Source organism: Staurois parvus, unplaced genomic scaffold (assembly GCF_062004578.1).
Source record: "Staurois parvus isolate SC_StPar_1 unplaced genomic scaffold, SC_StPar_1.0 ptg000192l, whole genome shotgun sequence".
Classification (NCBI taxonomy): domain Eukaryota; kingdom Metazoa; phylum Chordata; class Amphibia; order Anura; family Ranidae; genus Staurois; species Staurois parvus.
This window is the reverse complement of record NW_028317988.1, coordinates 11,698,334-11,716,744: the sequence shown is the minus strand read 5'-3', so window position 1 is coordinate 11,716,744 and position 18,411 is coordinate 11,698,334. Positions and strand designations below refer to the sequence as shown.

At 43.7% G+C, this 18,411-nt stretch overlaps 1 protein-coding gene across 1 annotated transcript in view; it reads right to left on the bottom strand.

The window, feature by feature from the left end:
- Positions 1-2,078: 2,078 nt before the first annotated feature.
- ABCG8 (ATP binding cassette subfamily G member 8) overlaps positions 2,079-18,411 on the bottom strand; it is a 33,363-nt gene continuing 17,030 nt past the window's right edge. The window contains exons 8-13 of the mRNA XM_089677847.1: positions 16,970-17,065; positions 13,205-13,404; positions 10,390-10,466; positions 8,536-8,803; positions 7,254-7,381; positions 2,079-4,241 (exon numbers count right to left, since the gene is read on the bottom strand). Coding sequence (XP_089533973.1) covers positions 4,104-4,241; positions 7,254-7,381; positions 8,536-8,803; positions 10,390-10,466; positions 13,205-13,404; positions 16,970-17,065 — 907 coding nt within the window. The 3' untranslated portion in view covers positions 2,079-4,103. The remainder of the gene's footprint in view (positions 4,242-7,253; positions 7,382-8,535; positions 8,804-10,389; positions 10,467-13,204; positions 13,405-16,969; positions 17,066-18,411) is intronic.

The following is an 18,411-nucleotide window of genomic DNA, read 5'->3' as shown; positions in this document are numbered from 1 at the left end:
TCTGCAGCTTTGAAATCTGAAAGAAGTAGCGCATTTTCAAAGTTGCCTTCAGTGTGAACCAGGGCTAAAGCTTTACTCTGGCCACAAAAACTTCCAAAAAAAATTCCTAAATAGCTGCAGAGAATAAAAATCCACTTTATGTGCATCAAATACCTTTGCATACCCGGATTTTACATTGTAAAAGCAGCAGTGACATCATCCTTCTGCTGTAAATAGCCTGTGTGGGAGGGGTCCAGCAGCTCCACCTACTACAAGCTGCCGCAAAAAAACCACAGGAAGGGGCGGAGACTAGACCAGTCATCCTTTACAAAGAGAAGCAGCAGCAGTGAGTGGTCTTTATTACAGGAACCTCCTGCATAGAGGGGAAGTCTCACACTGGATTACTGCACAGATCTGGAAGGAATACACAAAGCACACCAAGATTCAAGGAGGAATACACATGATGAATGGATTTAGACAATATTTGCTTATCCTGGAGTTCAGCTTTAAAGTGGAGTTCCACCCAAAAGGGGAAAGTTCCGCTTTAAAGATTGGTCCCCCGCTCCCCATTAAGGATTGGTACCTTTGAGGAGGAGCGGGGGGGAACTAATACCCAAATTTGACAGGTACCCACTCCCACTTCTACTGCGATTTTCTAGGTGATCAGAAATGGAAGTTGTCCTCCTCCCTTCCTCCCCGAAGTCTTGTGGGACACATGACAGGTCCCAGAAGACGATGGGCCATTCAGGAAGCGCAGCTCTACTTGCACATGCGCAGTGGGTACCCGGCTGTGAAGCTGCAAGCTGTCACAGCCGGGGTCCCCACACTTAAGATGCCAGCGCCTGGAATACAGGACAGCCGGTGAAACAGGCTGCGGCGCGGGGGGTGGGGGGTGATGCGGGATCGTGGGGCAGGTAAGTGGCTGTTTTTTAAAAGTCAGCAGCTACACTTTTGTAGCTGCTGACTTTTATTTTTTTTACAGAGTGAGTAGAACTCCAAATTAAGTTAAATGAACATTATCCCTTAGAAAATGAACATCTCTGTGTCCCTCAACCTTATAGAAGAGGGGAGGAGGGGTTTTCTCAACTAAGCACAGCCTCCTGTCTGCATGCCTGAGCTAAGGGCAGATGGATTCCAGGAAGTAAATGCTACATGAATCATCTGGCCTTACTCAAGATGGACAGAAATGATAGAGGGGTGTTTTTCAAAGTAATTTCTCAGCAAAATAAAGCTCAGATGCAGTGTAGTTCCACTTTAAGTACTTATTAAATGTCAGATGCCACAAGTGTTACTGAAAGACTGATCACTCTCATAGGATCACAGATTGGTTGTCTCCCTCTCCGTCAGTAAATTTTTGGGGCTGCTATTAAAGGGCCAACTACTACTACCACTGGTTGGTTCAGGAAGCAGTCCTTCGAGTCTTTCTAGATTGGAGCCTGAGCTTGTTGGTACTCTACTGGGACTGGAAGCAGGGCAGGCATCCTATGAATAGTTGGGGGAGGGGGGGGAGGGGAGGCATTTCATTTCCAGCTGTTATCGCTACAGCACCAAAAATCAAAAAAACTGTTTTCAAGTTAAAGTGGAACTTCACTTTCTCAATCAACATGGACTCTTTTTAATACGTATGCTGCTAGCATTAGTACATAGATAAGAAAGTATATTCTATTTACTTTGAAACTTTTTTTTCTTACATTTCTTTAGTTACTTCCTGCTTTTCTGCCTAGACAAAATGATGGCATACTTCCCAGCAGTCTTCAGGAGGGGAGGGAGGGTTTTCACCTAAGCCAATGCCTGAGCTAAGAGCAGATGGATTCCAGGAAGTAAATGCTACATGAATCATCTGCCCTTACTGAAGATGGCGACTGCAAGAAATGCAGGGGGGTCTTTTTCACAATGATTTCTCAGCAAAATAAATTATGGAGACATGGATGGATGGAGGAGTTTGCTTTGAATATTAACAATGAATGAAATAGCATGTTTGGTTTGTGGTGCTCAGATGCAGTGCAGTTGCACTTTAGGTAGGGGATTTTTCTTGTTTGTTTCCTTGTTGCAGATTTTCCCCCACTTCCTTTTTGGGAAAACAGACAAATACACAATAGTGAAAAAAAGTACTTCTTTATTTCTAGTAATTGTTGCCCCGCAACAAAAATAGGATCATACTACCCTCCAGGGGCAATTGACTAAAATACATATGTAATGCTTTCTGCAACATATCTATACACACTGCTCTGTACATACACGTAATACAGATCTATCATCTCTACAATATTTAAAATACAATGGTGCATTTTGAAAGTCCATTTCTGCTATTAAAGTCCAGCATGTTACAATATATTTTGTTTACTGTATATAGAAACATGAAAGTAAAGCGATAGGATGAGAAAGCACAAATGTATATGGTGGTGGTACACGTTTATAGGAGAAACATTGCAGAAAATCATAATGGGGGGCTATTATTAAAAGACTCAAATATACTTTCCCACGGAGAACAGCCAGAGGGTAGGTAAAAAAATGTCTTAAAAAATCACCACAAGGGACGGTACTTACTGTACATTTATTGAGACGTGTCCCTTATGCCGATGCTGGCTGTCCAAGATGACATTTTCTGTTCTTCTACTCCCCATACCAATATCCCTGGTATGTCTGCAGTGCTGCGGGGGTTAATAAAGCTGCTGAACTTGTCATAGGCTCTCATCAAGAGTGGCAACTATGCCTGCCCTTTCTGCCCCCTCCTCCATTCATAAAAGCTGTACTATAGCCAGGGGCAGACTGATTATTTGAGCACTCGGGTCAGTAGGGGGCCCCATGAGATGCCCCTGGTACTTTTCATTGGCTTTTTCATAGGCTTTTTTGAGTGTAGGCGAGGACACAGGGGCCACATGATCTCCTGTTGCCCAGGGGCCCCATGAGTTGTCAGTCCACCCCTGATGAGGACATTGGTGTAAGGGGAGATTCTCATGGGAACACTGCTGTAAGGGGGATTCTTATGAAAAACACTGATATAAGAAAGAACTCCTATGTAAGGGGGGGACTCTGATGGGGATACTGATGTAAGGGGGACTTTGTTGAGGACCCTGGTATATAAAGAAACTCTGATATACGGAACTTCCTCCATCTAGACCTGATTTGCCTCCCAACTCCTGACTGTAGTTTCCATTAATGATAGGAGGTCTATGAATGGAGGAGAAGCAAATACATGAAAGGTCATCCTCCATTCATAGAGTGCTCTTTTCATTGATGGAAGATATAGTACGGTTTCTAAAAATGGAGGAGGTGGGCGGAACGAGTGGGCATAGTTGGCACCCTTGATGAGTGCATATGACAGCTCCAGCAACACCGGACGATTACCACTGCGGGGTATGGGGGCGCAGAGGATGAAAGATTTCAAATAGAACAGCCGGCACCAGTACAAGGGACATATCTCATTCACATGTCCCTTGTGCTGGTTTTTTTGAGGTTTTAACTAAACTTAGGCTTTAAAAGGCCGTTCCACCCAAATGTGATAAATGAAGCCTGTTGGGTGGAGTCATCCTGACATATCGTATATATCTTTGGGACTCCATGGGTGAGATCTCCCTATCATAGTCCTGGTTGTGTTTGTGTCTACCTGAAATTTTGAGAGTTCCAGTTCCCTCCCAGGGGCGGACTGACCATTTTGAAACTCGGGCACTGCCCGAGGGCCTGGGGTCAGTAGGGGGCCCCATGAGATGCCCCTGGTACCTTTTTCATAGGCTTTTTTGAGTTTGGGCAAGGACACAGGGGCCCCATGATCCCCTATTGCCCAGGGGCCCCATGAGTTGTTAGTCCGCCCCTGTTCCCTCCTGTTGCATCCTCTACTAAATATGGTAAAAAAAATACTCAACATGAACAGCAGGGATCAGTTCTAAAAGAATTGCTTATCTTTTGTCTCAAGAACAGCCCTGCCTCAGAGAACAACCACAAATCAAATGTGAACTTTCATTCTTCCACTCCGGGGCAGGATTGAAATGGATTGGTGATGGAACATAGAACACTTCTTAGAAAAGTCATACATAAGGTCAGGACTGTTAGAGATTGTCCCTTTCATCGTTGCTTCCCTGGCACACAATGCGGCATTAGTTTCATGTCCATAGACTGATTGGCGATCACCATTCCTGGCTGGACTTCTGCTTAATGAACCTGAGACTCAAATAATACAGAAGAAGAAAACCAGCAATGATGCCAATGAGTGTAAGATAGCAGGCGTATAGCGGGTAAGTGTCCATCTGCATATCTGTCACAATCTATAGAAAAAAAAAAGAAAAGACAGCACTAAGTATTAATACTCATCCATTATGGCCATGTGGCTGTTTATTTATTTCAGTCTCACTTTGTAATTTTTGAAGATCAAATGTACACTCTGAAATACTTACTGCAAAGTTAATGTACTATACATCAAGTTTCAGGCTGGGTTCACACTGATGCGTTATGGAATTCTCAGCGTTTTCTGTGCGAAATCCGCGCCGTATCAGAATCGCACCCCGTTTATGCAAACCAATGCGGGTGTGTATGTTAACAACAGCCTGAAATTGGTCCGCAGATGTGCAGAATCCGATTGCATAGATGTGAATACCTATGTGATCCGATTCTAGTGCGGACCCAAAAAAGGGTCCTGTACCTTTTTGGTGCGGGTGCAGTGCGATTAGAGCCAAACAAAATGTATGGCTCCAATCGCACTGCACACAAATCGCATGTGATTTGCACCGGAATGCGGTGCGGTTCCTGTGCGAATCACATGAGATGTACCGCACTGCTGTAGTGTGAACCTAGCCTTAAGGTTTAAACTTTATCTAAAGCCAAAATGTTGTCTTCTGAATGTAGCAGTATCCCCATAGGAGCCGCAGTGTGGAAGGTCCATTGGGTTTTTCCCCGAAGTTGACCTGCAGCCCGGCACACAGTCACAGTCTTACCTTTGGCTCATTGAACAGCCTAGGGGTATGCTTTTCTGATGCTTTATTGTAGAACTTGAACTTGGATAGGAGTCATCTAACACTCCAGTAACCTCTAGTAGCAATTTTGAGGACACTAAACTTTCTTCTGTAGAACTATGAGCAAAGTCCTTCTACAAGTAGATGATGGATGGACTGAGCTTTGTAGCAGCAACTTGAGGATATAAATCTTCATCTTAGAGGTCTGAGCAGAGTCCTTTCTCTAAGAAATAAATAGATCGAGCTCTACAATACAATTACACCAGATACAATGTCCCCTTTATATACAGCTGACTCTATAGCACCAGAGGGGTGGCAACAGTACACCGTCTCTAGGTTTTCTCACACTTATCCAGGGGCGGACTGACAACTCATGGGGCCCCCGGGCAATAGGGGATCATGGGGCCCCTGTGTCCTTGCCCAAACTCACAAAAGCCTATGAAAAAGGTACCAGGGGCATCTCATGGGGCCCCCTACTGACCCCTGGCCCTCGGGCAGTGCCCGAGTTTCCAAATGGTCAGTCTGCCCCTGCACTTATCTATTCTAACTAATGTCTTTGGATGATTGGTTGCCTCCTTCCAATATCTTCCAGATGCTTTCTCCCAGTGATACCAGATTAGATCCTCAGGTGGCAAGCCCCAGAGTCAGCAACTTTCAGCAAAGTAAGCCTCCCCGGCTAGACCAGCTGGGACCTCAATGAACAGCAGACATCTAGCAGGCTCACCCAGGGGGCAACAGTCCCACTAGGCTGTGAACTCTTCCTCAGTTACAGGACTCTTCTGTTCCAGGTCTCAGACTATTGATAGGCCTTCCTAGCAACCATCTGTTCAGTGCTCTACAGAGATTGGTTGAGACAGTATAAATATTTTTGCTACCAATTTACCTTACTCCACACCTATGTTCCAGAACCACCCAAGAAAGCACTGGATTGCAGGGAGAGCAGGCAAACCTGCAGCTCATGGAACACAAAAGAGGCCAAAACAATAACATGCATCCAGGGGTGGACTGACCATTGGGAAACTCGGGCACTGCCCGAGGGCCCGGGGTCAGTAGGGGGCCCCATGAGATGCCCCTGGTACCTTTTTCATAGGCTTTTTTGAGTTTGGGCAAGGACACAGGGGCCCCATGATCCCCAATTGTTTGGGGGCCCCATGAGTTGTCAGTCTGCCCCTGCATGCATCACATTCAATGTACGTATCGAAGCTTCCCTAACATCAGTGTCCCATCGAAATCCCTCCTTAAATCAGAATCTCCATCAGAATCCCCCTTACATTAGGGTCCCTAACAGAGTCCTTCCTTACACCAGTGTCCCCATCAGAATTTCCCCTTTACAGGGCAGGAGTTGGGAGGCAAATCAGGTCTAGATGGAGGAAGTTCTGTACATCAGAGTTTCTTTATCTACCAGGGTCCTCAACAAAGTTCCCCCTTACATCAGTATCCCCATCAGAGTCCCCCCCCCCCCCTTACATAGGAGTTCTTTCTTATATCAGTGTTTTCATAAGAATCCCCCTTACAGCAGTGTTCCCATGAGAATCTCCCCCTACACCAATGTTTTCATCAGGGGCGGACTGACAACTCATGGGGCCCCCGGGCAATAGGAGATCATGGGTCCCCTGTGTCCTTGCCCAAACTCAAAAAAGCCTATGAAAAAGGTACCAGGGGCATCTCATGGGGCCCCCTACTGACCCCGGGCCCCCGGGCAGTGCCCGAGTTTCCAACTGGTCATTCCGCCCCTGGTCCTCATGGGAGTTGCCCCTTATATCAGGGTTCTCCTTACATCAACGTACCCATCAAAGTCCACCTTACATCTTGTCCCATCAGAATCCCTCCATATACTAGAATCTCCATCAGAGTCCCCCTAACATTAGGGTCCCCAACAGAGTCCCGCCTTACACCAGTGTCCCCATCAGAATTACCCCTTTACAGGGCAGGAGTTGGGAGGCAGAGCAGGTCTGGATGGAGGAAGTTTTGTCTTCCTATGAATGTTGTGGCAAGTGCATCATTGGTTGCTAGGCAATGAAACAGTGCAGTGGAGGGCTGGGGGTACCTGCAGGTGGGGGTGGAGGATGGGCAGGGCTGCAGAGCCTAAGGATTGCCGTGGACAGGATAAAATCTCCTAGAGGCCAGATAGTGGCCCATGGGCTGTAGTTTGCAGACCCCTATCATAAAATGAGAGAATCAACAGAGATGTCCTACAGAAAATATGGCAGCTAACTTCTTCTGCCCTGTTTATGTTCTTTATTTTCATTGATACTGTGTATTTTGTTTTAGGATTTTATGATCGGGTGAAGATGAACTTCTAATATTATAGCTAAGAAGATATCTTACCAATTCTCCAGGTATAGTGAGGGTGATATTTTGGACTTGGACCTTGTATGTTGTACCCGTGAATTGAACCTGCATGAGTCCTGCAAAGCTCCAATGCATGAAGGACACAAAAGAGATCCAGTAAGGGACTGCAAATAACACAAAGAAACAATTAACAGACTGTGAGTAAAAAAAAAAATGGATGTAAAAAAACCTATTCATAGACAACAAATAATACAATGAATTGTACAAAATAATTCCTTTACAAACACTCACTAATTGGATAGAGCAAAATAGAGAGTGTTTTCTTCATCAAGATTTTCATGAAATGCATTGGAGTCAATGGGAAGTGAAAATTAAGGCAGATTTTGTGATACTGGCCTTCACCAAAAGTCCTTTCTGCTTTTGGAGAGGCCTTTAGATAAACTGGAAAAAGAAAACTGCACAAAATTCGAGTGCAATCTAATTGATTTTGCAACCTAAATCTACTGTGTTATATTTATAAAATGGAGATCTTAAACCTAGACCTACCCAAACAAGACATCTATTGGAACAAAAAAACACCCCTATTAAGACCAACCTTATCTATGCTCAACCTGCAAGTTTTTTTGATGATAGTTAGATGAGGTAGGTTAACGGGCAGCACAATGGCTAAATGGTTAGCACTTCCGCCTGGCAGTACTAGGATCGTTGGTTTGAATCCCAGCCACGGCACCACCTGCCTGGAGTTTGCATGTTCTCTCTGTGCCTGTGTGGGTTTCCTCCGGGTACTCTGGTTTCCTCCTACACTCCAAAGACATGCTGGTAGGTGAATTGGATCCTGTCTAAATTGGCCCTAGTATATGTTTGTATGAATGTGAGTTAGGGACCTTAGATTGTACGCCCCTTGAGGGTTAGGGACTGATGTGAATGTACAATATATATGTATAAAGCACTGCATAAATTGACAGCGCTATATAAGTACCTGAAATAAATAATAAACTCTTTTTAGATGGTAAATGTAGCATAGAAGTGGTCTGACAACTCATGGGGCCACCGGGCAGTAGGGGATCATGGGGCCCCTGTTTCCTTGCCCAAACTCAGAAAAGCCTATAAAAAAGGTACCAGGGGCATCTCATGGGGCCCCCTCCTGACCCCGGGCCCTCGGGCGGTGCCCGAGTTTCTAAATGATCAGTCCACCCCTGATCCATTCTTCAAAAATCTGTTCCCAGTCCTCTATTTGTAGTTTAAATTGCAGTTGCCACCCTCCATTACATAACAATAAAGATTAATGATGTAACTTCCACTAATTGGATAGACCTACTTGTCCAGAGATTCTCCAGCCTGATAATGAATCCTCCAGTCAGATAACTAGATGTGAAGATGGCATTACTGAGGAAGGAGGACATCTGTAGGGTGGGGAATGTTGCGGACATCCACAGGGCCATGGTACGGCTGCAGTAAACCACCAGCCACATGAGCAAGAAGTTTAGAAGGAAGTTTTCTGGTAAGGGGTTCAGGTTTGCCAGCCAGTATATGGGCACACTGTAGAAAATAATAAAGACCATGTGTTCTGGGAGTTCACCAATGACCTGAAAAACAAAGCGGAGAACAGCTATTAGAAAATCTAGCATTTCAACATTTCTCATTCCTGGAGGAGCTAGGATTGATTAATAAAGGCAGTGAGATATGGGGAAGCATGGGGTCAGCAAATAGTCTTTGTGCTTTCAAAAACAGGCAAAACAAAATAGTTCCTTCAGCATAAACAAAAACAAATAGTCCATACACTTGTGGCTCAAACACAAAGATATGGCCCAAAACTAGAACTTTGTCCCATGCAGGGGTTAAAGGGCATGCCTTGCACCAGGGGTCCCAAAGAGGAGGTCTCTACAGTTTATCATCACTCTTACAGACAACACACAGTACCTTGCTTCACCATATACCTCAATACACCTGACGACTACTTCATTGGGTCTTTTCAGCCCTCTAACCCCTCCAGGACTAAAATATCCATAATCAGGATTGGACGCTCTTTCCCACCCAAAATCTCTCTGAACTTCTGAATTCCGGGTTACATGCCAGGACTTAACAATCCTTGGAAAACTAAGTAATTTTTTCCCTTTTGCCGGATCACCCCAGAACCCCTCATCCTGCATGGGTGAGATTCCCTGAATACTCCCAACTGATTCTTTTCATCCCCCTAAGGGGACCACAACCTGAAGAATGGGGGCACATATTTCCCGTCCGAGACCTATCCCTGGCATTCAGACATAAGACAGCATTCACTGGGAACATTTATCTCAACTGTAAAAAACAGGCTAAACTGCAAAGGGCCCCTGTGCAAATCATCAGTTTGCTCCCCCCCCCCAGACATTTCAGATACTTAATACAAATGATTAGGGGAGCCAACAATGAATATGTATGTGGTAGCACCATGGTCTCTTGCTATGTTGCCACTGACCAGAATATGGCTACATCAGAGACTAATATCTTTTTTTTTTTACAATATTTTTGGGAAATAAAAATTCTCAGTTCCACTCATTACTAATCTTGGGGTAGTGTGACATTACTTCCTTCGATGATACTAGCCCCATTTAACACCAATTCCATGCTATGACTCAGGGGTCTCCAAACTTTCTAAAGAAAGGCCAGTTTACTGCTCTCCAGAGTTTAGGGGGACTAGAGTGTGCGGAATGGGAGTAAACAATGCCAGATCTTTGGTATTAGGGGGAGAAATACTTGGTGTCAGTGGGGGGATAAGTGCCCCATTGTAGGTGTCCGTGGCAGGAATTATGCTCCATTTTTGGTGTCCGTGGCAGGACTAATGCCTCAAGGTCCGGATAAAGGCAAGCAAAGGGCTGCAGTTTAGAGACCACTACTATAACTAATAAACAACTGGAGAAAAACATATTTTCACTAAAATTGATGTTACATTCAATTTGATAATTTAAAGTATATGTAAAATCAAAATTATTCATTTTAGGTAGAATATAGAAGGGTTAGAACACTTATCAGGTTATTGTCATCTGTTTCCACACTGGGAAGATGCACAGCCTCTGTTTGTCCTGGTCACCAGGATAGAAGGAGTTTACCTTGAAGACATCTGAGAATCGTGCTTGTCTTTTAAATATTGCCATTAAAAAACCCAAAAAAACAAGAACAATGGAGTAAAATTTACCTTAGCAAAAAAATAGGGAGTAATAGAATATAATCCATCTTCCATCTCATGATAAAGCATTGCTCTTTCTGAATGACCTGAAACAAAAATATTTAAAATAATGTTTTATTTCCAGCTTATTATCTGGCACTCTATAGATGTGGAAGGGTTAATCAACAAGATGTTCCCTGTGCAAAAAAAAAAAAAAGCTAGTCATGTCTCCTAATGCAAGCTCTGAGCCATGAAACCATACATATACAAAAAAAGCTGATGTTTCCACAGTAGGCATTTATTTATACTTGACCTGTCTAGTATCTCTGTTATAGAGAACAGAGCAAAATTTTTTTCTGTGGAGCTCACAAAAAGATCTATAGTGCAGGAATTAAAGATGTGACTAGGTCCCTTCTACGGCAGGGGGATCAGACTCCCAACCGCTTTTACTGCCCCGAACATTTTCATTTAGTGCAGAATGTGTTGGTTACTGCAAAACAATTTTCCACACTAGAGCTTGAAAATGTATGTAGCACTACCCCCTTCAGAGTCGCTGAGTTTTTGAGTCCCCCTATAGTCCTGCACAACCAGGCAACATGTATTTTTCTTCCACATTGGCACACAAAGTCAGTAAACAGTCCTTGAGCTTGGTTTTATGTTTTATTAAGGGTATTGACCTTGAATGGGGTTGAGAGGTGTATGGGATGCCCAAGGAACTGTAGAAACTTGAGGACAAACTCCTTAGCAACTATGTACAAGTCCATAGGCAAACAGTCTCTCCTAGAAGAGCTGGTGCACCTCCCCAGACCCAGATGAAATTTCCTCTTCACCCAGCTGCCTTAGGGAATCCCTGAGCAAGGGGATTCAGAAACTGCCACTGTAGTAAAATAGCCCCAAATGAGGATCTAGCTGGGTTTGCCACCTGACTGCCCTCTCCCCAGGGGGTTCAGGATTACTCACTTAGTCCTCTCATGTAAGCTAGTTGGGTGGCTGCCTTCAGGCCTTATGTTGGGCTGGCTCCTTCCCTGCTTCCCAGGCTGTCCTGTCTCAGGGGACGGTTGAGGCTGAGAGATCCTCCTTCCCAGCTCCTGTCTGCAGGTAGGTGCCTTACTGGGCCCCCTTCCAGGCTCCACACTCAAGCCTTCTCACATAATCTTTCACCTGACACTGACCACTTTCTGATCATGCTCTCCCATACTTAAGGGCTGCCCTGATCCCATGCCAAGCCTCCTGCTTGGGGATTTGGTCAGAGTCCTCTGAGTATGCAGATCAGCCCCTTCTCACCCCCCACCCACTGCCTTCTAGAAACTTCTCAAGCTTCTAGAGCAGGGGGAGGAATCAAGGAACTGACATGCAGAGCCCTCAGCTTTGACCTAAAGTCACCTGGCTGACTCATCCCAGGCTGACTCATACCAGGCTGCTATTCAGCCTAACTATAAACCTGGCTAACTAGAGGGGCACTACATACACTATATAAATGGATGGAAGCTGAAATAAATAGGGTATGACCAGGACTGGGACTGGGAACAAGGGGAACAGGATACAGGGTATTGGATACAAGGTACAGGAGATGGCAGGGATCAGCTGTTGGTGCTATATAAACCCTGAATAATAATAATAATACGGATAGCAAACAAAACACTGAAAGCATGGATAACAACTAGGGGAGGGATTATATACTTTCCCAGCGGCCAGTATCAGGTGGAGACTATTTACTGAGATCAACTGGTTGCTGGGAGACACCCGTTGATGGCCATTGGAACTGCACTCTTCTGTTCTGGTAGCAACAATGCACCATGCAGGTGAAATAAGTCCTGACACAAGTCCTGATGCAGAGATTCAGGTTGATTTACAGAAGGCAAATAGGCTGCTCAATTTATAAGGGAAGTTGCACTTTGCCTTGACGTGGGCACTGCAGTTTACGCTTATATTTGAAGATGTATGAAACTAACCCTCTGTCTTTAACGTGAATTGTTAGACAGGGTCAATTTTCTCTTTTTGTAGGCTACCTGGTAAGCGTGCTAGGACATTTTTGATGTATGTTGCCCTTCCATGGCCACCTTACTGAAGAGGTTAGTTATAGATTGGGGCAGTTGTCATTTGTTTGCACACCTTATCGGCTGGAATTGGTGCAGGGACACTCTGAATGCCTTCAGCTGTCATTGTGCTCTTGTTGGGTGTCCAGCTTGTCCCTGTACCTTTGAGGAGGAGTGGGCTCCCTCCAAACAAACATGCCCTTTATCTATTCAGTTAGGACTGCAGTATACAGAGGAGCCTTGATGTGGGCACTGCTGCCTAAACATATATTTGCAAATGTGTTCAGCCAACCCTTTGTCTTTATTATAAATTGTAAGACAGGGTATTTTAGCAAGCTAGCAGGGAAGTGTGCTGGGAAATGTTTGTTTGTGAAGTTGCACTTTGCAAGGGAGTTTCCCCAGAGCTTTGTGAATGTGTTGTTTCACAATATCCAATCACATGCAAGAAAAAAATAAATGCATTTTTGCTTGCGAATGATTGGTTGATGGAAGTCAGCAAATCTTCACTTCATTCACTAAGCTCTTAGGACAATGTCCTTGCAAAGAGAACAACCTATTTGCCTTTAATAAATCAACCGCAATGAGGCTAATTAATTTAAATGCAGGAAAGAAGACTGGAGTTGTGACTAGTCACATGCTTGCTTTCCTATTAAAGCAGCACTTTATATAACAGATGGGGGATGGCTACTTGCGATTCTCAATATCTCCAACCCCCATCAAGTTAAATTGTAAATTAGCTTCTTAGATTTTAAGAAAAAAAAATGAACTTGCTGGCATGATAGTACCAACTGCTTACTCAATCTACTCACATTTTGCAACTACGTCCAGGACAACAGCAAAGGGCGTGAGTGAGCCTTTCATGAACAGCAGTGCAACTGTATCTTGTATGGAGAGTGGATTTCCACCTTGTCCGTAATACAGAAACCCAATTAACAGCGCCATCAAAAGAGCCTCAACGCCATGGATAAGCAATGTTGTCAGATCCCGCAAATCATTTGAAACATGACGACTAAAGAGGAAAAGAATACAAAAGAGAAATCTCTTACAAATCTTTACTAGAGATCAAATTACAAGATGAAAACTGACATTCACAGGATGATTTCCGTTTTTGTAAAAAGGCACAAACTGCAAATAGAAGATTGGGTGCCACTTAAACTATATAAGACCTATAAAAATAACTGTTAATGGTGGAGAAATAAAGAGGTCAGATTGGGATTTTTAAAGGCACCAATAGAACACATAATACATGTCTAAAAAAAAAAATTGCAAACGCACTTTATTTTTTTAAAGCAAGGATTGTGTGCTCTGTTGGTGCCTTAAAAATCCCAATCTGATCTATTTATTTCTTATAAGTATAATTAGGGAGATGGCTCCCTTGCAATAATCAGACCATTTTTGAAACTGTTAATGGTGTATTACCACAATCCTCTATAATTATTATATAGTCAGAAAAATTGAGAAAATGTGTCCTCACGACAAAAAGGGAAGAATAAAAAATTTTTTTACAAAACCAAAACAACCACAGTACATATGTAAATTATGAGGGAACTGTCTGCATGTATATAATAAAGAAAAAACATAAAAACCAGATAAAGCTCAACTTCAGTGTATCATAATCTAATCTACTAGGAAGAAAAAAGCAACGGAATGCCTGTGCTCCTGCGCTGGACAGTGGACTCCAGAATGGCAATATCCCCACATGTGTATGAAAGGAATGCAAGCCTTGCTGCCCTCAACGGACCAGGAAAATCCAAAGAGAACTGTATGTGAAAATACAAAGAGAGGGTGCACGGGCCTAGTGCATTACCTTTAAAAATGAGATTTATTGACAAAAAGTAAAATATTTACAAGAGAAATAAAATCAAATGGAAAGCATGGTACAAAAAATGCAGTGTGGTCAAAGACCACTGAAGGTAGTCTGGTGGGGGACTGTAGACCTCTGGATAGCTGATGACTGACGTGTTTCGAGGTTGTACCTCTTCCTGAGGTACAACCTCAAAACACGTCAGCCATCAGCTATGCCTGAGGTACAACCTCAAAACGCGTCAGAAATCAGCTAGCCAGAGGTCTACAGTCCCCCACCAGACTACCTTCAGTGGTCTTGGGCCACACTGCATTTCTTGTGACATGTTTTCCATTTGCTTTTATTTCTCATGTAAGTATTTTACTTTTTAACAATAAATCTCATTTTTAAAGGTAATGCACTAGGCCCGTACTCCCTCTCTTTGTCTTTTCACATACAATAATCTAATCTACCCCTAAATAGATATATATACAGTTTAAAAGATCCAGTAAATAGTCTGACACCAGTAAAAGAACTTTATTGAAAACCTAGAACATACTATTATTATTATTATTATTATAATACAGTATTTATAAAGCGCCAATGGTTCGCTCAGCGCTGTACATTACAAAGGGGGACAGAACATGTGACAGAACAATACCAATACAATGCAAAACATGAGGGGATTGAGGGCCCTGCTCTTTTGAGCTTACAATCTAGGAGGGAGGGGATAGTGGTACAGGAGGAGATAGCTGTGGGGGATGGAGTGGTAGGAAGAGTGGAGGAGGTCGGCAAGTTAGCAGGGGGTGGGGTAGGCTTCCCTGAAGAGATGGGTTTTCAGGGTGCACCTAAAGGAGAGGAGAGTAGGTGATAATCTGATGGATTGGGGCAGGGAGTTCCAGAGGATGGGTGACACCCTGGAGAAGTCCTGGAGGCGGGCATGGGAGGAGGAGACCAGGGAACTAGAGAGAAGGAGGTCTTGTGAGGAGCGGAGTGTGCGTGCTGGGCGGTACTTGGATATTAGGTCAGTGATGTAGTTCGGGGCAGTATGGTGGACGGCTTTGTACGTCAGTGTTAGGATTTTGAATTTGATCCGTTGCGCAATCGGAAGCCAGTGGAGGGATTGGCAGAGGGGGGTGGCGGAGATGGAGCGGTTGGAAAGGTGAATGAGTCTGGCAGCCGTATTCAAGATCGACTGAAGCGGGGATAGCCAGCGGCGAAGCAGGCCAGTGAGGAGGGAGTTGCAGTAGTCAAGTCGTGATATGATGAGGCAGTGGATGAGCTGTTTAGTGGTTTCTGGGGTTAGGAACACGCATATTTTGGCGATGTTGCGGAGGTGGAGTCTGCATGAGTTTGGTAAAGATTGGACTTGGGGCTGGAAGGATAGGTTGGAGTCCAGAATGACACCAAGTACTCTGGCCTGCGGGGCGGGTTTGATGGTGGCGTTGTTGGATGTGACGGAGAAGTCAATGGGGGGTGGTGTCTGGGCTGGGGGGAAGACAAGAAACTCGGTTTTGGAGAGGTTCAGTTTAAGGAAGTGGAGCGACATCCAGTCTGATATGTCGATCAGTAGCTGTGTGATTCGGGCAGAGACCGAGGAGGTGAGGTGGGGGGTTGAGAGATAGATTTGTGTGTCGTCGGAACTTTTCTGCATACCGAATAAAATATCTTAATAGCATTTCTATTTCTGAAACCTCATCAAAGACAATTATAAATCTGTGAAAATCTATCATGTTTGATTTTGTAATCTAATTGCCAGTTGTCCAATTGTAATTATTTTTATTATACAGGTTTTATACTTCCAGCGCAGTCCTCTTCCAGCATATCCCACTTGTTCTCTCATCTTGGAATTAAGGAAATTAAATAAAAGATTTTTATAAACTTTGGAAACCTAATAATTATTTTAAATGCTGTTGGTCATAAAGCAATAACGTTTTTCTTTAAACTACAATTTTGAATAATATGGATCAACATGTTATTTCAGTTACAACTGTATTTAGATTTGGACAGAGCAGGAGGGGACTAAACTTTCTGAAAGTTGTTTAAATTACCATATATAAGAAATTTCTTACTTTTGAACATTTTAACTATTTCTAATTCTCATCAAAACAAGAATAAAAGCTCAAATTGCACTTGAAATGTGTCTAAAGCCAAACGTACTCTACAATTAGTTCTGTGGGAAGCTGAAACACATTAAAGGTGCATGGCTTTGGCGGAGACAGGATGAACTTGAACTTTTACAACAGGACTGGGCTGTCTGTTGGTGTGCAGCTGTCCAATTCTTACACATGCAGTTATAGCGAGCTCTTACTGGATGCCAACACCCATTAGCAGTGGAGTCACAAGACTTTTTGGCACTTGGAGCGGCACTCTATGGGTTTCTTTGGGGTCACAGTAAAGCCAAACTTAATTTATTTAGTTTTGAATATACTCCAAAATTCTGAGTTATCACCAGTACAGGAATAGAGGGGAAATCTGCCAATGGGGACACTTTTTGTTGACAACTTTCAAAAGAATGGATTTGGAGTGATCTCCTCTGCCTGTTGTATCTATAGAACAGAAAGTTAAGGGAAATTACCTCAATGGGAAAGCAAACAAATATAATAAGTGTTTTAACCCCTCCCTATATAAAATGTAAAAAGTTTTGGCTTTAGATATAATTTTGTATTTTTATGGAGTCGGGTTAGTAAAGTTGGTGGATGGTAAACCTCAAATCGTTACTAATATATTTCAGCTACATTTTAGGAAGCTCAAAATATTAATATATTGTATATAATCCAAAGGTGCATACCTTATCAGTACTGAGAATTGGTGAATTCCTTTAGGTAGCTCATCCTTTTCATGTTTATCAATAGTAATTACTTTGTCCATTGGAGGGGTTGGCATGCTAGAGGAAAAAAGGAGCGGAAAATAAGTTTGCTCAGAAAACAGAGGCATAGTTAATCAAATGGTGAATACCACCCATGATACCCTATAAAAGCACAGTTCCACTCGCTCTGTAAAAAAATAGAGGTCAGCAGCTACAAAAACTATAGCTGCTGACTTTTAAAAAACACACATTCACCTGTCCCTTGGTCACGCGGTGTCTCCCCTGCAGCCTGTTTTACCAGCCGTCTTCATTCCCCGGCACCGGCATCTTCAGTGTGGGCACCCGGCTGTGACAGCTTGTGGCTTCACAGCCGGGTACCCACTGCGCATGCATGAATAGCGCTGCGCTTTCTGAATGGTCCTGTTGTCTTCTGGGACCTGTCACGTGTCCCAAAAGACTACGGGGAGGGAGGAAGTGAGGACACCTTCCACTTCTGATCACCTAGGCGATCGGAGCGGAAGTGGGAGCGGGTACCTGTCAAATTCGGGTACCCGTCCCCCAAGGTGCAAATCCTTAATGGGGAGCTGGGGACCAGACTTTAATGCGGAACTTCCCCTTTTGGGTGGAGCTCCACTTTAAGACCATAATGTCTCAGTCAATATTACAAACTTGTTGACATGAAAGATTCTTCCACTTTTAACAATTATCATTCTTATTAATATCATTTTAATATTGCAAAGAGACCAACACTCTGGAGTTAGGTCCAGGTCCTGATAAGGCCACATTCCATAGCTTAAGCAATCAAAGTTTAGGGCAGCAGCAGGCAGACCTTAGTTGATTATTCCATCTTGTTAGTTAAGGGCCACACACCCTTGTATGGAAATGCATCCTAAAGAGCAAGTATACTTTCAAACAAAACTGCAAACTTATTGTTTCTTGCAGCCACAGCCTACCAGCCTTCATCTTCCTTCAGCTGTCCACATGTGCTCAATGACTCCCAATACACTTTAATTGGACCATCTTTTGAGAGTCTCCTGGCCTGGAAGACAGCTTCATAGGGGTCTACGGGATTCTATTGTGCATGTATAGTCAGTGAGACAAAGATCCATGCTGGCAGGATAGCAGGTGCTAAACTCTGTAGCAGGCAGCAGCTGCAAGAACTCGATAAATATACAATTGGTATGAGGAGGGTATGTTAGTTAAGCATTAACAGTAGCTACAAGTTGGAGGTTTAATTTCAGGCAGGAGGGGATGATATAGACCGTACCTAAGAACTATGAACTTGGTATAGACATTTAACTGGTGTGAGCTAAAGCCACTTTAGCACTATCATATACAGCAGCCAAAACACAGGGGGACAGTTAATGCAACGCAATAAGCCTGCAACTGGAGGCTAGAAATGCTACAGCGTCGCACAAACATAC